The following is a 23,681-nucleotide window of genomic DNA, read 5'->3' as shown; positions in this document are numbered from 1 at the left end:
AAAAATCATAGTAAATATAATTTTCATGTGAAATGCTATATATGAAATGTACTGTTAAAATATTTGAAAATATAAAATTATTATAGTTAATATTTTAAGACAAAATAAGACTATGTATTTAAATTAAATAATACTTAATACTTAAAACGTATTATGAATTTAACTTCGTATCTGCAATGTAATTAAAATGGTTTTAAAATGTAATTGTTAAAACAACATTTTCTCTTGTGTTTTAGGATGGCACAGTGTATGAGACAGAAAATAAGATACTGCGTGTGGTAAGAGTGACATTTATATTTTCACACAACCTCTTTATTCATTTACATAAATCTCCTTATCTAGCTCCTCTGTTCAAAAATAGAAATCTGTGTCAAAGTGAGAAAAAGAGAGCAAGAGTTTGTGTGTGTGTGTGTGAGAGAGAGAGAGAGAGAGAGAGATGAGTGAGAGAGAAATATTCATATTTGATTCATGATGCTAGCCCATGCTGCAGTGTCAGTCAGGGTACAGCTGGCTCTCTGCTATAAATACCAGGAAAGGCCACATTTCGTCTCAGAGAGAGAGAGTTTTCGTTTGCAACAGCAGGAACACATCTTCACTGATTAGTCACCAGCAGCAGATTGAGGGAGAATTGTGATTGGACAGATCAATTCAAAGAAGACAGCAAGATCATAGAGTATTATGCTTATGAGGCCTCATCATAATATTGTGCATCCTGGCGACACTCAGTCCCAATGCAGATGGTGTTTATGAAGCATCACAGTGAACATGCAACAAAATCATCAGCATACTGAAGCCCATTAGTAGCTTCAGCTAGGAGATGCTTACTGTGCCTTTCTTGGTCAAGATATCTAAAATTCTTTATTCTCACTTTTCTTTCTCTCTGTCCTCAGTGTAAGACACTGTCAGGCGTGTGTGACCACATCATTTCCCTCTCTTCGGACCCCATGGTGTCCCAGGCCGCCCATCTGGAAGTGGTGCAGCTGGACAACATAAGGTCCACAGAGGGACTGGTGGGTATCAGGATACCTAGATTTCTCATCTCTCCTCTTTATGCACAAACCTCATGAGATTTCAAGCCATGTTAAAGGAGTTCCCATATATTTGTCTAAAAAACATCAAAATGACTTAAAGATGGTGAAATGCATATTATATATTATTATACAGAGAGGCAGACCGACCGACAGATGGATAGATAGATAGATAGATAGATAGATAGATAGATAGATAGATAGATAGATAGATAGATAGATAGATAGATAGATAAAAGGCTCAATAAAGCCTGAATAAACATAAAAATAAACATTCACACACCCTCCCTCTCTCCCCCTATATCTCTTCTTAATAAGACTGTGTGTCAGAGAGGATTTGTGCTTGCATTTCATGTCAACACGATTTTTCAGTGTTTACCCAGAGTGTGTCTGATATTTTCAGTCAATGGCTCTAAAGTGTCTTTCTCCTTGCCCTAGGGCATGTACATCAAATCAACATATGACGGCCTACATGTCATCACGGGCACTACAGAGGGAGTGAGTGGTCATTTTCAATCTTTCAGTACAATCTCAATATGACATGCATGGACAGTTCAGCTGAAGAAAGGACATTGGTAGTGGAAGTAATTATAAAAGCAATTGTGTTTTATCATGTGGAATCCAATGGCTTTCTTTCTCTCCCTCTCTCAGTCGCTAGCTGACCGCTGTAAGAAAATCCATGCTGGTGATGAAGTCATACAGGTCAATCATCAGACAGTGGTGAGTGTATCGATTTTCACACAATAATTTTACCCAACGACTGATAACATGGCCAGATCATTCCTGGTCAATGAGGGATCTCCTTGAAATTGATATGAAAAATAGTAATAATATAAGTTATAATAAGCAGCACAACTGTTTTCAACATTAATAATAATATGTTACATAAACACAAAATCAGCATATTAGAATGATTTCTGAAGGATCATTCACTGAAGACTGCATCAAAATGTTGATATTTTAAAATATGTTCAAACAGACAATTTATTTGACATTATATTAATATTTCACATTATTACTATTTTTACTGTATTGTTGACAAAAATAAATGCAGCCATGTTGAGCATAAGAGACTTCTTAATAAAAATCTCACTGATCCCAAACTTTTGAATGTTAAAGTGTATAGTTTTCCATCTCTTTAATGATTTAGCCTGTATATTAAAACGTGCAGTATAAGGTGGGGACATGAAGAATGACCCCGTTAACAAGACAACATAATGTTGGAATGTTTTAAATTCTTTTCTGACTGTGTTGTGTTAAGAGGTGAACACGTGTGTTTGACTTGCGTAGGTTGGCTGGCAGCTGAAGAACCTGGTAAACTCTTTACGCAGCAATCCTGCAGGTGTGACCCTCACGCTAAAGAAACGACCTCAAAGCACTCTCACGTCAGCCCCAGCCTTACTCAAGAACATGAGATGGAAGCCCCTCGCCCTGCAGGTACTGATGGGATGTGTGCTGTACGAGGATTAAGTGGTGTGTGGGAATTGATGATATGCCATGGCATAGTCCCCCAGTCTGTGCCTGTTCTTTTTTTAGCAGCATTAAGAGCACTCTTCCCCTCCCTCAGGGCTTTGACCAACTGTATTGCATGGCAAATTTTCACTTCTCTCTTCCCCCACACACCAACCTCCCTTTTTTTCTTTCATCATTTTACCTCTAATCTGGTGCTTATCCCTCTTTCCTCAATCTCCTCTGCTGCTCCACTGAAGCCCCGGCACATCAGGATGCTTTACTTGGGCCCTTAGAGGAAAATGTGGAATGTCATTTTAGATGCTTGACTGTGCAGTATATAAATTGCACATATTTATTTCATCTTTTCCGTTTTGATTGCACAGCTGACATCGAACAAGACACACTGATTGTCATGACAACTGTAAAGACACTGAGAAGAAATTTTATTTACACAAAATCAAAGCCATGTTTGAGTTTTGAATACATAAAAGCAAGAGGACACAGAATCTGCATGCCTGTACACCCAAATGAGCAAGATGTTGTTTCATTTCCACATGTCTTGTTCCACAGACACAAGGGTCAGATATTTCCCCACTAGGATGAGTGCTTAATTTCTAGGGAAGTTACTATATATTATTATTGTTTTTTTATTATTCATTTTCTTTAGCATTTGTCATGTACCATATGTATTTCATATATATGTGTGAAATGAAGAGGACATTTGTACACTTTATATGTGTTTCTTTACCTGTTATGAAATGATGAATAATGAAAGCACTCTTTACTGACTAAACTTTTGAAAATGGCCTGCATCAAAACGCAAAAGTATATTTGAACAACTTTCCTAAGGGATATTAGAAATGCTAAAGCTAAGTGTACCACTGTTTTTAGCCCATCATTCCTCCCAGCCCCAGCAGTGGCGTGGCCACACCATCAAGCACCCTCAGCACCCCATCCAGACGGGACAGCTGCGCTCTACAGGACTTCTTCATTCCCCCTCCCCCAGATGACCCATACACGCCCAGGTACAGTATTACAACACAAACTAGTACACAGATGCACATTGTATATATATGTATATATATATGTGTGTGTGTGTGTGTGTGTGTGTGTGTGTGTGTGTGTGTGTGTATGTATGTATATATATATATATATATATATATATATATATATATATATATATATATATATATATATAAAATGTATGAAAACACTTCAACATGCACTTTTTGAGAACAGTTCAAAAGTTTAAAGTCAGTAAGACTTTATTTTTTTAAAATAAGTATCTGATGCTCACCGAGTTTGCACTTAAACGAGTCAATGAACACACACAAAAACAAAGATAAAGATAAGCCGTCTTTAATAAATCCACGTATAGGTAAATTCAAGCAAGATAAGGCAGGAGACACACATAACATTGACGATACCCGACAAAGTCAAACTGAACAGGCAGGAACTTAACTATACAGACCAAACTATAATTAACATACTAGACACACCTGAACATAATGAAGAACTCAAATCAGAAATTATGACAACTAACTAGACAGAAAAAAAGGTGCAAACAAAGTCTAAAAAAATGTGATATGGTGACATTTCTATTTGAATATATTTCAAAATGTAATTGATTCCTTTGATGGCAAAGCTGGATTTTCAGCAGCCATTACTCCAGTCTTCAGTGTCATTGATCATTTTAATATGCTGATTTGTGCTCAAGAAATATTTCTTATTATTGTCAATGTAAAAAGCAGCTTTGCTCCCTAATATTTTTTTGGAAGCCGAGATACTTTTGTTTTCAAGATTCTTTGTTGAATAGAAGTTCAAATTAAAAGTTTTTAATTAAATTAGAATTTTGTGAAATATTTTAAATGATTTTACTGTCACTTTTGATCATTTTATTTCATCCTTGCTTAATAAAATTATAAATTTATTTAAGAAAATATTACTGACCCAAGGCTTGACCATATCATGAGACCATTTGGAGATGGAACTTTTTGGTTTAACCAGTAAGCAACCAGAAACACCTTAGCAACTGCACTGTGGTGGTAATTTTTGCACCGGAAATCATTTATCTTTTTGGAACAGTCAGAATCTAGTTTGCATTTAAGATCTGTGGAGCAAAAGATTATAAAACATTTCACTTACCATTGCAGAGACAACATAGGAAATCTTACCAGCAACTGCCAGCAGGCTGCTAAAGGTTCTGATTCGCCCAACTCCTTCCTGGATCAGGAGTGTCGGAGGCAATTCCCCCTGTTAGATGAGGATGCGGTCCTGTATTGTTATGAGTATGATCAGAATCAGGGCCCTCCACCCTTACACAGGGACAGCACTACTACATATGGTACATGCTTTTTTACATGATGATGTTTGGTCTTTGCAGGCTGTTTTTATCTGCAACACCGTATATGCTGTATATACAGACATACATTACATTCAAATGGCCATAAATCATTGCAGTAAACATAAAAATGTAGTTATACTTAATCTTCTACTCTTGGCCCAATATGTGTATTGTGCTGTAATGTATTATTTGATTTTGTTTTGATTTCTCTCTGCATGTGTACTAGGACGGCTGAGGCCTATTTCCATGCCTGTAGAATATAACTGGGTTGGAGACTATGAAGATCCCGCCAAGCTGACGAAAGAGATCAGAAGAGGTGAGCGAGTGTGTGTGTGTGTTTGTATGTGGGTGGATGAGCATTGACTAGGATGTTGCTCTAATATATTTTCCTTAGGTTATGCTGAAGCAGTGACTTCATCACTTTAGCATTGACCTTCCCATTGGCACATTTTAAAATCTTTGGCCATTGTTAGGCCAGATTGTCCCCGTCTCCCCTACATTTACATCATTTGTGCTAGGAACTCTCTGCCAGTATCTCACAGGCTCTTTGAGATTTTAGGATTTTTTTGGTTTTGCATTGCCATGGTAACTCCAACATAGAGGTCTTGCCAAGATGCTGGCTTCTCATTGGTTGAGGCCAGGTTCTGTTGCTGAAGGAGTGGGAGCAGAGAGAATGTTTTCTTTAGTCACGCTGGCAGAATTTATATCAAATTTGTACATGTGCAACACAGCATCTTTTAGCAGTATTCTTTGAGACCTCTGAATAATTTGATTTCAACTCTAACCATTACATTATTTAAAAGACAGAATCAAAACTGCTTTATTAAATTTTAAAAACAGACAGTGTATTGAAAATGTGCTTTGTCCTATTTTATGAACCGCATGTAGTTTCATAATCCCACATGTTTATTAACAGAAAACTCCCTGCTGCGATATGTAAGTGAGGACAAGGCAGGGACAGAGGAGTACCACACTGGACGTCGCAGTAGTCGGCGTAGTAGAAGGAAAAGTGAGAAAGGTGCTAGCCCCGCCCACTACTCCCTAGTCCCCACCTTGCAGCAGGACTCACTGGCCACGCCCACATCTGAAACCTCATCTGTCTATCTTGTGAGTGTGCTGAAGACAACTAAATGTAGATTTAATTTAAGAATAAAGGATGTGGCATGAAATAATTTAAATCTTGTATTTATATAATATCTTTCAGACATTTGATCGATCGTCCATACTTTCCAGGTCTAAGAAAGTGAAGTTAAGAGGTAAGATGGCAAATGTTGAATTCTGCTAGCTCTGAAACCTCATCTCTGGATCTTCCTCTGGCATGTAATTATTACATTAAAATGATTGACAAATTGCAAAAATAATTGTATTAAAAAAAGTTTTGTTTTTTTCCAGGAAAAATATTGAATCATTCTTCAAATTAGACATTTGTAAACAGTAGGTTTTGATTTCAGAGAATCTAAAAGAATTCGGGGTAGGAAAAAATAAACAATTCAAGATGTATTTTTTGATTTTTTAAATAATAATTGTTAAATTAGTAAATTATAAAACTTTGGTATATATATATATATATATATATATACAATTTTAATAATTTACTTATTAAAGAAAAAACATTAAAGGTTATGTTATCATATTTTTAATGAAATAAAGTGTTACTTAAAGAAATAAAATTTTGAATCCATTTAAAGTAAAATGCAATTTTAAGAATTGTTTTTCAGGATCTTTTAAATATATATATATATATATATATATACTGTATATATATACTTTTTTTCTTTTTTCAAAATTCTGATTGAGAAAATATTTTTGCAGTGCAGTTTTTTTCCCTACTCAAATCCAATCACAGATTCTCACTCTGAATAATTGTTATGTCAAGACATTTCTGTGCCATTGTATGGCAGTACATCAAAAAGTCCCTGTTTTGATACTATTCCTGCCAGTCCTTTCATTTATATTGCCCACGCTGACGTCTCTGATCTCTCTCTTTGTCCTTCTCAGCTGGATCCCTGCCCTCCATTAGTAAGCGGCGAATCTCCTGCAGGGACTTGGGTCAAGGTGATTGTGAGGGTTGGCTCTGGAAGAAGAAGGATGCAAAGAGTTACTTCTCTCAGAAATGGAAGAAATACTGGGTTGTGCTGAAAGATGCCTGTCTATACTGGTACACCAATGAAGAGGTGAGGGCACGAGGTCATTCATCTTCATGATGAAAGCACAAAAGACTGCCTACATTAGACTGCCTACATAAACTCACTGTTTACCTAGAACACATCAGTATATCTCATTTTTTCATCTCTGTTCTTTCTCAGGACGAGAAGGCAGAGGGCTTTGTCAGCCTACCTGAGTTCAACATTGATCAGGCCAACGAATGTCGCAAAAAGTTGTGAGTAGTAGAATAAACTAGAAGTGAAACAGTTCTCATAAAAAAACTTTAATGCTTTGCATACAATGCTGACTTTGTATCTCTTGCCTTTTTTCAGTGCTTTTAAGGCTTGCCATCCTAAAATCAAGAGCTTCTACTTTGCTGCGGACAACATGGATGATATGAATAGGTAAGATGAAAAGAAACTTTCCAGCATGCCTACAAAAGCAAAAAAGACTCATAATGTAATCTGAAACATTGTCAATTCCTCATGAATGCTCTAGTCAGGCTTCCACATCTCATTTAATTTTCCATGAGCTGATCAAAGCTACTAATTTTAGCGACATCCCGAAAGACTATTTCAGCTTTGCATTTCAGCAGCTTGAAGAGCTCCCCAGGTAACTTTTGTTTGCTCGCAGGTGGCTCAGTCGACTGAACATGGCGGCAACAGCTCACTCGGAGCAGAAGAGGATTCGACAGGATCATGGTGAGAAGATGCCTTCATGCTTCGCTAAGCCTGTCAGATCAATTATTCTCCCGCTCTGACTTTGTGTGGTCTGGTCTGCAAGTCCTATAAATATATGCATATGAAGTACAACATGTTGGATGCATGAATGGGGCGTTTCATTAAAAATAAAGGAAGGATTTTGTATCATTTCTCAGTATATAATTTGTTCTTCATCCTTTGATGAATAAATGCTAAAATGAAGACAAGAAATGTACACAAACATCTTTCAAATTAATTTACTTCTACTGCCTGCTTTCCACATCATTCAAATGTCATTATTTTTGGACTCCTCGTGTGTTTAATGGATATTTGCTGTCATTTCCTCAGATTACTGGAGCGAGAGTGACCACGAGGACGCTGATCAGATGTCCTCAACACCCAAACAGGATAGCCCTCCACCTCCATATGACACTTACCCTCACTCCACCTCAGTAAGTCTTGTCTGTCTTTCTTTTGTTGTTGTTGTTGTTGCTTGGGTTCCTGTGTTTGCACTGTGTTTAATGTGTGAGTTCTTGCTGACATGTAATTGTATTACTAGCCAATATGTGTTACTTGTCCCATATCGGACTCTCTGATGCTGTTTTTGAATGATCTAATGCTCACAGGTAGTATTGGGACAGATAGTAATTTGCATTAAAAAGACACTGGGGAATGGCACACCCACTACAGTAAGCAACATATCTCAGAACTCTTAGGATCTGTTTTAGCTTTTAGTCTGCTTATTGCAAGATTGAAACCTTTGTACCAATCACAGAGACAATTCAAATGATACCAGATTTGCATCTTGCATTTCCTGCATCTTCTCACAGTGAGATTGGGAAACAGATGTCTGTATGTTGTTAATACACTGTCTATGTATTGTTCGTATCTCAGAAGATCAAACTGTCTGAGGTTCAAGTATAATAGACATTAATGTACTTTTTTAAAATCTTTGATCAATAGAAGTTCAAAAGAGCAGCAGTTATTTAAAATAGAAATCATTTGTAACATGACTTTACTGTCACTTCTGATCAATTGAATGCACTCTCGCTGAATAAAAGTTTTAATTTCTTAAAATAAAATCACTGACCCCAAACTTTTGTGTATTCTTCATAAATAAAACTAAGAATGAAGGAAATGAATGAGGGGAAACAATGAAGGGGAAAGAAGGAGGGAGAGCAGGGTGAAGAATGAGGTGTTAAGGGGTGGATAGAATGGAGATGAAGGACACATTAATTATTTAGACCCAGGGGATGATTGTGGCCACTGTAAATTCATAGTCAAAAGGCACTTTTTTTAAAGTGGTCTTCTGGCTCCAGCTCTCTGTAATCTTAATGAAGGAGAGTTGTGTGCGCGTAATGTGCTGCTGTCTTAGATCATTCCTTCCAGGCAGAGCATAACTTAGGGTGACAGCGGTGAGCTTGTAAAAGAAGACAGCAGAGAAAATGGAAAACAGGGATATAAATGCCCCTCTTGTTATAGTTGTCCATCGTTCTGGATTTATGGTTCTTGATGCACCAAACTCTAAATGTCGTTAAATATACAAACTACCAACTACCATGCATGTTGTCCAACCCTCTGTGTTACAGGCAAGTCCGTTCCAGGAGTCCCAACACATCCGCCCACCCTCCACAGAGACCATCCAGTCCCGCTCTCCCCTCTCCGAGACACATGGGGGCAGCGTGAGCAGCGCCAGCTCCCCTGGTAGAAAGTCTGCTAGCCAGCGGCGTTCATGGCAGGACCTCATCGAGACACCCCTCACCAGCTCTGGCCTCCATTTCCTCCAGACTCTGCCATTGGATGACTCTGTGTTTGTCGACCCCAGTCGAGCCATGCCCGTCGAGCTCCGGCGCCAATCGACACTTCCCGCCCAGCACGGGCTGCCTCCAGAACACTACATCCCACCCACTACACCCACCCAGCCCAGCCAAAAGCCCATCACAGCTGTAGGAAGAGTAGAAGGTGGTGGAGTAGGAAGCAAGCCCCGCAGTTTCACCTTGCCCCGTGACAGTGGTCTTCATGCCATCCTGGCTGCCACCAACACAGCTGAACACACAGATGCACAGTGTTACCACCTGGGACGGGCCCATGCCAGACACACAGGTCAGGAAACTGGGAACTAACTTTGACCAGATATACAGAGACAAGTTAGTGGGTGGGTTAGCATATGTAGGCATATAGGTGTGTGAGTAGTTTTATTAAGGTGTGCCTGTTTATCATGACATTGTTAATTTCCCTCCAGTTTTAAACATGTTTTTGATAGTGGTAAACTGATATGCATTTTGAATACTATAATAATAATAATAATAATAATAACAACAACCAAGTTATTGTTTACGTTTTTTATCTCTTAATAGTGATCAACCAATATGCATTTTGAACATTATGAATATTTTAATTATTATAATAATCAGAATCAGAATATTATTATAACTACTGTGATTTATAACTATTCATAATTTATCCACAATATTTCATTGTTTTTTTTTTCAGTATGCAGAATTGGTTTTAGCTCTGCTTAATAATTTAAAATAAATATTTTATGATTAACAACAACATGAATAATATTTTATATGATTAATAATAATAATAATTTATTATTTATAACAATTTTGTGAATCATTTATCATTAATAATGAATCTGATACTGATTATTTTAACACATTATTTTAATTCTGTATTGATATAATAGTATTAACATTTTATTCAGTTTATTATTATTGTTATTATTTGAAAATGCATCTTGTTTATTATTTAATAGTAATAATGATTTTGTGAATAATTTCTAACTATTAATAATTAATCTGATATCAATTATCTTAACAGGCCATTTTAATACAGTATTAATAATAATATTAATATAATAATAATACTATTTTATTCAGCATTCATATTTTATTATTACTATTATAAGTAGAATTATATTTTTTTTAAATAATGTTGATTGTAATTTACTAGAAGGCATTACAGTCACAATGATAATCATGATTCTGCACTTCTGTAGTTTAAAAAAAAATGGCTTGGTAGCAACCTGGCAATATCTCTATTCACATTATATTGCTTTTTATTAGGTATTATGATAGATTAATTTATTTTATTTTTTTGCAAAATGTCATTCAGAGGATGCTGCCTTTTGCTCCAGTTATTTGTATCTGTAGCCTGTAATGATGAACATATTCCTGCTTGATTCAGAAGCACTATAGCTGCAAATCTCAGCTGAATACCCATCTCCCTTAAGACCTCCAATAGCCCCATATTAGGTGCAGTCCTTCTAATCCAACATGACAGCTCTCATCCCTGTCTATCCTTTTTCATCCCTCCTTTCTGTTCCACACATTCACTGTTCCTCAGAACTAAACTGTGCCTCAAAGCACACGAGGAGGAGTCCCTTCAGTCCATGTTAATGTCGTCTCAGGATGGAACAGAGTTATTTGGGTTTAGGCCTGTTCTTTCTCTTTTTTTCTCCCTTGGATTCCTGATAGTCATTCTGAAGTGTAACTCCTTAATGCAAACAGCTAATAAGATAATTACAAGTTGTTCTATAGCAAGGGTTTTCAACCCGAAAAGACCGAGCTTGATGAACAGACAGAGCTGAGAATACCTGTCATATACTGTATAACCTGACCGTTGTATTATAGTACCATATTAATCTATTTACATGCTTTAAAATGGTTATTAGAATAACCATTCCTAATATACTAAACCATATAATTGGGAATTTTTTAAATCGTAAAACATTTGAGTTGTTGAGAAAATGATGGTGTGATTGTAAGTAGCTCTTCACTGCTCTCTGTAGGTCCAGAGCGGGAGCGCAGGAACCAGGCTGACTCATTGGTGGATTTGTACAGGGCTCTAGAGAGGACTAATCTATCACCTGTCAATGAGCACAGGTCCTCTTCTCGATTAGAGTACAAGCGATCATTCGTCCGCCGCTGCAATGATCCGTTACTTAATGAAAAGCTGCACCGCCTGCGAATCCTTCAGAACTCATTCAAGGTACAGTTTATAGCGGTTGATGACCACAAAACATAGTTCACAGCAGAAGTGTAAGATGTATTATTCTAGGGATACCATTTTTAAATCCCTAAATCCCAACCTAACATTTATAGACTTCCATTCAAAAGTTTATTTTTTTAAAAGAAGTCACTTTTTGTTACCAAAGCCTTATTTTGATCAAACAAAGTAAAAACAATTGCTTTGTATTGCTATAAATGCAATTTATTCCTGTGATGGCAAAACTGAATTACTCAGCATCATTACTTCAGTCTTCAGTGTCACATGATCCTTCAGAAACCATTCTGATAAAATGATTTGCTGCTCAAGAAGCATTTCTTATTATTATCAATGTTGAAAACAATTGTGCTGATATATATTTTTGTTGAAATCTTGTTTTATTTTGGTGAATAGAAAGTTCAAATCAACAGCATGTATTTGAAATAGAAATCCTTTTTAACATTATAAATGTCCTTATTGTAACTTTTGATCAGTTTATGCATCCTTGCTGAACAAAATTTCATTCATTTTTAATAAACTAATCACAGTCTGAAATTTATTTAACATTTCAAGTTAGTTCATTTTAATTAAAGTATTATGAACAAAAATGAATTAAAAATGAATAATAGTACAGTATATTTTAATAACTACCATTAACATAGATTAATAAATGCTGTTAAAATGTTGTTCATTCTTAACTCATGATATCTAATGCATTTACTAATGTTAACAAATTAAACCATTTCGTAAAGTGTTCCCAGTTTTTTAAATATACCAATCAAAATCTGAACCTGAAAGCAAGACATCATGAGGCAGTTTAGCTATATGGGGAAAAACCCTTTTGTCTTCCACAGAAAAAAAAAGTATTTAAACCGACAAACCAAAGACAGACATTTTTTTTTTCTTTATAATCAAAGATGCAAATATTTTTTGAAAGATGCCATGAGGCTTCTGCTTGGCAGTTTGAAAAAAAAAGTCTGTCTATGCTTTCAGCCTTAAAAAAATCATTATGATCATAGGCGTGTGTTGCATAATTTAATGCACATCATTAATCGTGGTGTCTTTTTTTGACAGGACATCCCACTTCAAGAGGCAGAGACTAAGATCATCCATCGGGATGTGTAGCCAGAGATGGATAGACACAGCACCAGTCATTTCAGCCATATCTGCTATAAAAAAAGATTAGCTCTCTTTCCCTGGAGGGAATCTTAGTCTCTTTTATCAAACATCTATGTGTTTCCTAAGAAATATTTCTCACACTTTGACTATTGTTTTTTTTGTTGCAGCATTCACAATTGTCCTCTCATTGCACTCACTCACTTTCTTTGCTTTGTTATTGCACATGATATTGGCATTATTTTGTATGTAAACTTCTTTTCTTTTGAATGATTTGTGTTTGTAATAATGACTTTGGCCTCCATCAGAGACCAAATAACTGCACTTCCAATGAACTCTATCCTACAGCAGTCTGTCATGACTGAAAAACAAATTTAGGGAAAGAATAAAACTACTGATGTAGAAATGATTTTGTTCTAAATCTAATTTGCATGGCCATTGTCTGGTTAATAGATTTTCTGTCTGTGATGTTTCTTAACTGAGAGTGTTAATTCCAGCTTCACTGAAACTAACATTTATCAATGGTAAATGTATTTATGAGTGTAACAGAAGGATTGACAGGATGCAATGATTGTGTGTCTGTGTGTGGTTGTGTGTTGAAAGCCTTGGTTTGTTGTAAATAATGTATGTTGTAATATTCTGACCGTTTGCACCCTAGCAGCAAGGTTCTTGCAATAATGTTGAACTAAAACGATTAGTTTAACACTGTCTATTTTTGTAAGCATGATATTTATTGAGATGTTTGTACATCGTTTTGTATGCTCAAATATGTTTTATCTGAAGATAACTGCAGACATAAATTCCTTTTCATGTGTTCCTGAAAGATCTTTAACAAAATGAAACTTTCATGTGAAAGTGCCAGTGTTCTAGTTTCTCCAAAAAAGTAATTTTATCAATAAATTGTTTGATGTTTTGACATTATCTTAAGTACCAATTAAGTACTTGTTTGGCACAAGGTGTGAGGCTTTTTTTTATTTTTATTTTTTAAGGTTATATTTGGAGGGTTTGGCCATCAGGACAGTCCAATGGATTCAGTTACATTATTTCTAAATTATAGATGACAACAAAAGAAACATTTTCCACAAAGTTTAGGATTTGTGTATTTTCTTAAAATCACTACATAATCATCTGAAGCTAATATACTGATGATGACAGCTGGGTTGTACGTACTTACAGTAACTATATTTATTCTCTGGTTAGATCACATGCACATGCCCCAAAAAACGTGCTACTCATTCTAGTTCAGTTAGCAATTAAAATGCTTGGATTACAGCCAGAATTATAAGGGAATTTATGTAATGGCTGGAATCAGGGCATTCCTGTAGAGAGTCGTTTTATGAGTGCTGTAGACCACAAACCAGAACTGAACAGGTTTGTTCTGTAGTAAGACTAAAGAATTGAGCGCAGATTCATGCTAAATCAAATTACCATGGCACTACCTTTTTTGCACAACCACCATGATATTCTATGAATTTTTTGGAGAACCTTAAAAACATTAATAATGTTATCATTAGTCACATTGTTCTACATCAATATTATAGTATTATTACCATCTGAAACTGCCACAATATGGAAGGCAACAAAAGTCATAAAATGTTAAATGCACTGATTTCTGTTCATCATGAAAATCTCAGAGAACATGTGAACATGTTATCTCCATACTTGAAAGTGTATAGGTTGGGGAAACACTTGCAATTACTCTACTACTATCAGTTAGGAAGAATAATTCACAAAATATGCGATCATTTCATCTGATAACCCTGGGAAATAGGCTGTAATAGACTTTCGTGGTTACAGGATTGTGCTACACGTGTCAGACCGGGTTTGTGCGCTTCAGGGCCACTCTACCCACATGTCGATGTTATTGAATGAATCATTAGCATTCACGTCAATGTCCAGAACATGTTCATCCCCTACGAACCCTCCTCCTGCCTTTAGTTTACATTTCAGATTTCAGTTAAAGAAATGATAACTACAGTCAACGTACTTGCAGCTAAGCTGTATACAAAATGCTTTTAGTAATTCAAATAGTAATTCTTAAAACGTAGGCATATGGCTACAGCATAAGCAAACAGCATCTGAATAAAGGAACTGATTATTTGCTCAGTGACTCAATCTTGTTCACAAGAAAGATGGAAAGATATTCATCATACATAAGACACAATTAAAATGACATTAGGGTGTTACTATTATTTTTCAAGTGTCTGCTGTTGACAAAATGACACCATAAATAAATAAAAATATTCCTGGCTACAACACATTAAAATAACAAATGCATTAATGCCATATGAAGTCAAAGCAAACCGATTTCTAGAATTAGCAACAATTTTTGAGCATAGCTCCCATAAGGAGTTTATTTTAATTGTTTTATTATTAGGTCTTCTTTCTGGCCCTAGAAGAGGACAATCATCAAGGCTGGACTGGTGCCAAAATTCAGCCCATCTGGCCCACACAGTACCCCAAATGTTTTGCATGGGGTTAGGGAAGTTGGAATAAATACATTATTTATCAATAAATAACAGATTAAAACAAATGATATTTTTGAATAATTAAAATGCATTTAACAATATTAATATTCAATTATATAACAGGCTCTTAATAATTCTTATTGAATTCATAATAAGTTCATATAATGCGATTTCCAGTTTTCCTTTGCTTTTGGAGTGTTACAAGCTGTTCAAGAATAGATAAGATCCCTAAAGTTGCAAAGAATAAAGTCTCAAATCCAAAGAGATATTCTTTATAAAAGTTAAGACTTTGTCACGCCCTCCTTAAATGCTTTGTTTAAACACGCCCCCACATGTCTAAGTCACGATTTGAGAAGATTTGCATAATGCCGCCCAAATGTTCACGCAAAGAAAGAAAGCGGAACTTTGATACTCGCTGTTGCGCAGGTGCCATGTCGTGGAAACGCTGTTTCGGTGTGAAAGTGAAAATACTTTGTTTGGCCTTCAAAAAGAGGACACAACTAGAAATCAATGGTTAAGTTGTAGCTATTCACAACACTGTTCCAGAACAGTCCAAACCAAATATTCATATGTGTGCAGTGCATTTGGAGGACTGTTTCCTGATCCTGAGAGAGTAAACTACAATGAGGCAGTTCTGACTAACAAAGGATTTGCCAAAGATTTTTCGAACGTGAGTTTTGACCAGTGTAGAGTAGCGCTTGTTGTTTGTCATTTCTCAGATGACAAATGCAGACATGGTTTTATGTTTATATGGCACGATGCAAAGCAACGCGTATAAAGACCGTGTAAGTCATTATAATCAGTAATTATGTCCCCACTGGATGCAACAAATGCCTAGTTTATAATGGTTTTTTTTTGTTTTGTCTTGTCGGGCAATCATGTCGGGTCTCCTCAATCAGCAGGTCCTGGGGCTTCAGCCCCGCTTAGCCCTTATGTCAATCCGGCCCTGAATAGGCCTATAATGTTCACACAAAAACTATCATTCTGACTGAGAACAGGAGAACAACAGAGATATTAAAATAGGCCTACATACTCTTCTGAGTTTTTTAATGAAGTCTTATGTTTTATTGCAATTAAAAATGACTGATATCTCAAAAAGACATGCACTTGTGCGTGACGCGAGCTCCTGCACACTCACACAGGAATGCAACACAAGATTTACATAAATGTAATAACTTGCCATTTTTGGTTTGTTTCTCACCAAACTACAGTATACCTTCAGTACATTTGGAATATACACCACGAGATGCATAGATTATTTTATGACAGATTTGCATCCACTTATAGAATGAAAAGTGAAAGTTACCGTTCCCTGACATTAAATGGGTAAGTGTGAGCAGGACATTTTTTGTGTGTGTGTTTTGACAAAAGAAGGTAGGCCAAATAAGCCTTTAGAACAGTTCATTTCAAACAGGTCCTCTAAGCACCCCTAACACATCACATTTTGTATGTCTCCCTATATCTGACACATCCGTTTCCGGTCTTGCAATCCTCCATTAATAAATTGATGAGTTTAATCAGGTGCAATAGATGAGGCAGACAAAGAAAATGTGGATTGCTGGTGGTGCTCGCAGGACCGGTTTGAAAACCACTGTTCTGCAGTTCCCCGGGGCAGAATACCAGTCCCCCACTGCTGCAGTTGTAGGGATTCTTAACCGGTTTTATGGCAACTACATTTATTCTTTTTCTCATCAAACAACCAGACCAATGAATAGCTCGACAAATCGCGGTTTGGCTTTCTTTTTCCCACCCTGAGGACTTCACATTTTCTGTCTACCTCATCTATCACACCTGATTCAACTCATCAGCTCATTAGTAGAGACTGCAAGACCTAAAATGGGTTTGTCAGGTATAGGAAGACATAGGCCTATTAAAAAATGTGAGATGCTGTAGGGTGCTTGCAAGACCGGTTTGAAAACTGCTGCAGAAGACCTGACAATGACGGGCGGCACGGTTTGATCTTTGACTGACCAATCAGCAGAAAGTGGCGGTTATTTCCCGCCCATGTGTGTAAATCGAATATTCATTTCTCTACCCCAGAACAAAAAAAATAAGGCGAATTCTTGTTTTTGAAACAAAAATAAATAAATAGATAGATAAATAAATAAATAAAAATAATAATAAAATGACCAAATTATACAAAATATACACTCACCGTAAACGAATCTATGTGAAGAAATTAGTCAAAAGATTCGAATCGCTCATTTGAATCAACCTGCCCAGCGCTACCACCCACTTCCGAGCTCGACTAGAAAGAGACAGACGGACACAGCGCAGCGCACTAGCGCAGCGGCAGTGAACATAACACACCTCCCTCCGGCGTTCCCGTCATCTACCCCTCTGTCACCACAGACTCTCCACCGATTCACCTCCGGCTGCCTCATCCAGGCATGGCAGACGGCTTTACCCCATCATGGCAGTGCTACATTACACCCTTGACTTCAAACTACGTGCGCCAGGTAAATTTCAGTGAAGTGAATGAAGGGGGCGAGTGGAAGAGGAGAGGAAGAGGAGGGCTCGTGTTGCACTGCAGACATGCGGGCCTCCTCGCAACTGCTCCGTAAGCGATTTATTGTCTTTATAATAGCAGGGAGGCTGCAATCCTACTGCTGCATTGCCGAGATGGCCACGGGATGCATGTGTTATTGCATTCGTATGGCTTTTTTGTTGTGCATGTCCTCCTGACGTTTGCTCTGATGATTGACCTTCTGGGGGTAGCATAGCGGTGTTAGCAGAGGCTAATGTTGGCTCTGTATCATGTATTTGAATGAAGCTCATATATGAACATACGCACTGACTACCAGACGAATTATATTAACACAAATATTGCCTTTTGCATATTATCTGTTTTTATGAATGAACAGCGCGTTACCCCGTTATAGGCACTATTCCCGTAACGTTACATATTTTGGATCTAGCGTGTTTTTTTTTTTTTTTTTTTTTGACAGCCGTGCCTCTATTTCACTGTCTAATAATATCGAAGATTATTCTTCTTATAATAATATAAGAAGATAAGATGAGTATTCCATGCGTGCATACCGCATCGATCATACTTTGATATACACACGACAAAAGCATGCCATATCTGTTTTGTGATCAGTGTGACAGGTGCAGACTATCATGTACTATGATTTTGGATTAATATTAGATAAATTTATGGCTGCATAAGCATATCTGTACGTTGCAGTTCACCCTACTTTTATAAGCTGTCGAAATAAGAGGAATCAATATGAATCGGCTTGATTGGGTAGATATGCTTAACTAGGTTAAAGGTTACTAGGTTTTATTCAAGCGCAATTTGAATCCTGCAATTAAATTAATTATCATATTAAATGAGAATTATGGTGGAAATTACGAAATTTAATTTATTTGATTCCATTTCATTCGATTATTAAACGTATTTTATTCAAAAATGAAAATGATTTATTCTCTGTCACTTTACTATACACTAAAAGTAGAAAAGTTGCAGTAAAAGTGAATGAAGTTGTCAGTTCTTAAAGGGATAGTCCACCAAAAAAAAAGAACAGAAAATGTCATGTCGTTCAAAACCTGTAGGCATTTGTCTTCTATTGCATGTAAAAAAAGATAAAGAAATCTTAAATCTGCAAATGAGTTGAGCCGCATGCAGTAAAATTGGCCTTAGGGTCAGTTTTTTTCTCTCAGACAAAAGATCTTCTTTATTAGAAGTTAAATGAATCTGTCTGTTGTCCCTCTCTCTGTTTAGCTGACGTCTCTGCGACTGTACGTGGCCTACAGTCTATTTTTCAAGAGCAGGAAATGACAGAGAATGTCCACGACTCAGAGGGACACGGGTATCTGGCAACGTTTCTCGGCAAGAACGGCAGGTGAGCAGCTTTGCCTCAAAGCTTCAGTAGAACATCAGTGTCTTTCGCAACATAGCGCAGTATGCAAAATCTGTTCAACAGGTTTTGTATAGCTGAAAGGAGGAGGAACCAGAATTTAAATTCCCCTTTCATTACATAGAGTTTTTAGCAATGACTCATCAGCTAGGAAAAACAAGAGACAAGTTTCCTTTCGATCAGGCCATTCCATGGAGTTTTTTCATTTTCTCCGTAACGGCTAAGTGTAATGTTGAAGCTAACTGACAATAATGATGCCTGACCACACAAACGCCCCACTAAAAGAACCAGGTGTGCTCCTGTGTTCAGACATTTTTTATGATGACCGTTGATTGGCCAGTTAAGTGCAACAAAGGAAAGCATTTAACGGAGCGCAGGGTGATTTTAGTGGCTTTGTGCATCTGATTTAAAGGCTTTGGCACTCACTTCTTGTTTTATGTGTGGCTCGCTGTAAACACAGCTGTTTAAGCTTTGTTTTACTTTGTCTTTGTTTTTACTTTAAGTGTTTGACTGCAGTTTTGAGGTTTTAAATTGCGCTTCTATTCCTTGTAATCAGGTTTGCCATCTTACGAATGCACTCCCATGGTCTGGTGACCTTTGACCTGCAGTGTCTTGAAGGGGATGATGTAGTGCAAGTGGACAATGTGAGTTAACAGAATGTAGGTGCTATCAGGACTGATAGAGATGCATGATAACTTAATGTTCGTCTTAAAAGTTCTAATAAAACCCTGTTCCATTTATTCTTCAGTCTCAAAATAAATACCCCCCCCCCCACGTTCACTTGTAGCATTTAAAATAATTGTCATTATTTTCACATATATCCCATCATTAGATTGTAACTTTTAAAACTGGGATATCTGATGTTAAGAAAGGAGTCATTTGCACTTGTCCCTTGTCACTTGATAACAACAGGACACAGTCGTTACATTTAATCACATTTAAATGTAATTAGGTAAAGCTGAATATTTAGCAGTCATTACTCAAGTCTTCAGTGTCGCATGAACCAGATGTCAATCACTTTTTATTATTATCATCAGCTTTATGCTGCTTAATATTTTTGGAGAAATTGTGATATAATATAAGAGTTAAGAGATAAGAGTTAAGATGAATAGAAATTCAAAAGACTTCTGAAGCTTTTATTTGGATAAATTCAATGCATGCTTCCTGGAAAAAAATAAAAACTGTTTTGTATGGTACAACTTTCTGACCTCTAAACAAATCAGCCAGGAGGCGAGAGTGATTCAACCATTTTAAAATGTGTTTACTTCCTGTTTCTCTTTATTTGGAAGGTCATAATTAAGACAATGTTTTCTTTGTAGCTGCTGAATGCACTGGAGAAGAAATTGAAGGCTCTCCTGGATGGAAAAATCCAAAGGATCAAGAGGTATTTTCATTCTGAATCGGTTGCCTTTAGTGAAATTCCTTCATTGTTTACTCGCCCCCATGACATTTCAAGCATGTATTCTGTGGAACTTTATCTTGGTCTGTTTAACTGAATGTGTTCTGTCAGACTCCCTGTGCTGATTCGAGGCAGTGATGTTGACCGATACTGGCCCACTGCTGACGGCAGGTTGATGGAGTACGATATCGATGAAGTTGTCTACGAGAAGGATTCTGCCTACCAGAACATCAAAATCTTGCACTCGAGGCAGTTTGGCAATATGCTCATTCTTAATGGGGATGTCAGTAAGTAAAAAGGTTCTTGTTTGTTTACTAGTTAAAAATACATTACAAATTTCGGGGATGTTGTGTCATGTGAAAACACTGTAATTTAGTGTGATCAAATGACAGATCTGGCAGAAAGTGATCTGCCCTACACTCAGGCCATTATGGGCAGCGGCAAAGAGCACTATGCTGGGAAAGAGGTACTTATTCTGGGAGGAGGAGACGGTGGAATTCTCCATGAGGCGGTGAAGCTCAAACCAAAGATGATCACCATGGTTGAGATATCCTTTATGATAACACTTGACTGCAGTTAAATGGAAAACTACTTCATGTTTTGTAACTGTCAGTATTTTGTAACTTTTAGATATGTACTTTCCTTAATTAAATATTTACATTGATGAGTTGGTGATTGATGGATGTAGGAAGCACATGAGAAAGACATGCGGGAATGTTTTAGATAACTTGAAGGGAGATTGTTATGAGGTAAGAACTGAATGATCTGTGCAGTGACATTTTATTCCGGTCCCAGTTCTAAACATACCTGCCCAGCTTCAGTTTATAACTATAATGTTATACTATAATGACTATATTACACATTCTTATTCATTTATAAGTTGCTAAACATATTTTTATCCTTGAATTTACAATGAGGCCCATTTCCTGCTTTTGAAACAAGTGCAATGTAGACAGTTGAGGGAAATTGCCTAAACTCTGGACAACTTCCAGTTTTTTTTTGGCTAACAATGAATGAAAACCATTCTTTTTTTATCAAATTTTCCCCTTTTGTGTTTCAGATATTGGTACAAGACTGTGTTCCCATACTTAAAAAGTTTGCAGAGCAAGGGAGGTCATTTGATTACGTCATAAATGACTTGACAGCTGTCCCTATTTCTACAGCACCGGAGGAAGGTTAGTGCACTGTATATGCAGCTGTGTGTTTCTGACTGAGCCTTACAAATATTAAATCTATTCATATGATCAAAATTTTTCAATAGATTCAACATGGGAGTTCCTGAGACTCATCCTTGACCTCTCCATTAGAGTTCTGCGGCCTGGTGGGAAGTACTTCACACAGGTGAGGGGGGCAGGTAGTTCTACTCACTGTGAAGTTTTGCTGTTTTTCATTCCTTTTAATGCGTTGTTTTCTGCCTGCAGGGTAACTGTGTGAACCTGACTGATGCGCTCTGTGAATACGAAAAGCTTTTGTGCAGACTTTCGTGCAAAGTGGACTTTTCCAAAGAGGTGGTGTGTGTTCCCTCATATATGGAGCTGTATCCTTTTTAAATGACCAAGTTAGTCTTTCATGGTGAAATACATTTATCATGGGTGAGAAATACAGTATGTCGGTGAATAAGGCATTTCTACAATGCAGGGCCCAACAGAAAGGATTATGTTTTCAGAAATAATTATACATTTTTATGAATGTATATTTTGAATTATTTAAATGTTAAATGGTTAAGAATATTGTTGAACAAAAAGTACATTTTTTTATTTTAAATTATATGTATGTATATAGATAGATAGATAGATGGATAGATATAGATATAACATTTAAAAGAAATAAACATTAATACATGTACCTTTTATAAACAAAATTATACATGAATATATATATATATATATATATATATATATATATATATATATACACATACATACATACATACATACATACATACATACATACATACGTGTGTGTGTGTGTGTGTGTGTGTATATATATATATTGTATATATATATATATATATATATATATATATATAGTGTGTGTGTGTGTGTGTGTGTGTGTGTGTGTATATATATATATATATATATATATATATATATATATATATATATATATATATATACACTTTAACTTTTTGGTAACATTTTGCTATGTAATGTTTTTAGCTTTAATTAAAAAAAAAATCTTCTTGTTGTCCTCACATCACATGTATTGACTGTTCCTTAACATGTTGACTCAGATGGGTGTTTTACACCATCTGGAAAAAGTAATGTCTCTTCCTCCTTCACTCTCTCCTCCAAGTCCTGCCGGAATGTGAAGATTTCTCCCTCACCCTCTGTTGCACTGAGGGGAGACGTGCACATATCTCTTCAAGCACTGTTTCTGTTTCTACTGTTCCTTCACGTCCAAAAATGAACAGCCTTCCCATTTTTGACATGGCTATTAGAATTTGTTTGTGTTTGAAGTTTCATAGAGATTGTTTTGTTTTGCCAGTGTTGGTTTGATGTTGTGTGTTTGGAGTCGTCCAGGGAGTGCGGTGTGTGAGTGACACTGCTGATGATACTGAAGGCTGGAAGGCAGCAAAGCATCCAGACACATTCTGACTCCTGCCTTTGGGGATTTACTCTTATGATACAGATTTTACAAAGTTCTTTGTGTTTTACTGTAGCTCCAGACTTTTTACTTTCGTTGGCCTTTGTGTTGGAATTTTTTGCATCCTTTTGTACCTGTGGCTTGAGTGTGATTTGATTCATGGTGTTACATAGAGAGTTTATTGGCAGTGTTGCATTCTGGGAGTTCACTGAATAGTCTATTGAAGCCTTTGAATATGTCTTAAAAGGGAAAAATGTCATTGCTGTGGCAATTTTCATTCTGGTTTTCTTTTTTTCTGGACTGTGAATATTTTTTTAATGTTTAGCAAAAACTAAGTCCAAAGTAGGTTTCCCTGCTTGAAGTTGCATATATATATAATGAGAAAGAAGTTTTTACTGAATGTAGGCCACTTAGATTCATGCCCTTTTATCCATACGGTGCTTCATTGATATTATTTATTTTTTCAATATACCAGTGATCCTGCCCTGAAAAGTAACTTCTGTTAATGAGAGTGATAATCAACTATTAAAGCGATTTAAGGTGAAAAATGTCTAATCTCTTTGTTGTGGTTTCTCTGATTCTGTCCCAT

General features: G+C 36.5%; 2 protein-coding genes across 4 annotated transcripts in view; both read left to right on the top strand.

Annotated features, from left to right (window-relative positions):
* The window catches only part of LOC132130592 (connector enhancer of kinase suppressor of ras 2-like), a 40,739-nt gene extending 27,039 nt beyond the window's left edge, over positions 1-13,700 (top strand). For all 3 annotated transcript variants that reach the window (XM_059542347.1, XM_059542346.1, XM_059542348.1), the window contains 18 exons: positions 237-278; positions 891-1,010; positions 1,467-1,526; positions 1,680-1,748; positions 2,319-2,465; positions 3,372-3,505; positions 4,634-4,824; positions 5,051-5,140; positions 5,741-5,931; positions 6,029-6,080; positions 6,823-6,998; positions 7,131-7,204; positions 7,302-7,373; positions 7,603-7,670; positions 8,019-8,122; positions 9,260-9,773; positions 11,467-11,666; positions 12,738-13,700. In XM_059542347.1, coding sequence (XP_059398330.1) covers positions 237-278; positions 891-1,010; positions 1,467-1,526; positions 1,680-1,748; positions 2,319-2,465; positions 3,372-3,505; positions 4,634-4,824; positions 5,051-5,140; positions 5,741-5,931; positions 6,029-6,080; positions 6,823-6,998; positions 7,131-7,204; positions 7,302-7,373; positions 7,603-7,670; positions 8,019-8,122; positions 9,260-9,773; positions 11,467-11,666; positions 12,738-12,788 — 2,355 coding nt within the window. In that variant the 3' untranslated portion in view covers positions 12,789-13,700. The remainder of the gene's footprint in view (positions 1-236; positions 279-890; positions 1,011-1,466; positions 1,527-1,679; positions 1,749-2,318; positions 2,466-3,371; positions 3,506-4,633; positions 4,825-5,050; positions 5,141-5,740; positions 5,932-6,028; positions 6,081-6,822; positions 6,999-7,130; positions 7,205-7,301; positions 7,374-7,602; positions 7,671-8,018; positions 8,123-9,259; positions 9,774-11,466; positions 11,667-12,737) is intronic.
* Positions 13,701-17,509: 3,809 nt separating this feature from the next.
* sms (spermine synthase) lies at positions 17,510-23,640 on the top strand. Its single transcript, XM_059542039.1, has 11 exons — positions 17,510-17,706; positions 18,972-19,092; positions 19,664-19,751; positions 20,427-20,491; positions 20,618-20,793; positions 20,899-21,053; positions 21,166-21,255; positions 21,567-21,681; positions 21,768-21,847; positions 21,928-22,043; positions 22,740-23,640. The coding sequence occupies exons 1-11, from the start codon at positions 17,661-17,663 to the stop codon at positions 22,768-22,770; spliced, it is 1,083 nt and encodes a 360-aa protein (XP_059398022.1). The 5' UTR covers positions 17,510-17,660; the 3' UTR covers positions 22,771-23,640.
* The last annotated feature ends 41 nt before the right edge of the window (positions 23,641-23,681 follow it).

This window comes from Carassius carassius, chromosome 47 (assembly GCF_963082965.1).
Source record: "Carassius carassius chromosome 47, fCarCar2.1, whole genome shotgun sequence".
In the NCBI taxonomy this organism is placed as follows: Eukaryota; Metazoa; Chordata; class Actinopteri; order Cypriniformes; family Cyprinidae; genus Carassius; species Carassius carassius.
The sequence above is the reverse complement of the archived record's forward strand: the minus strand, read 5'-3'. Positions and strand labels throughout refer to the sequence as shown.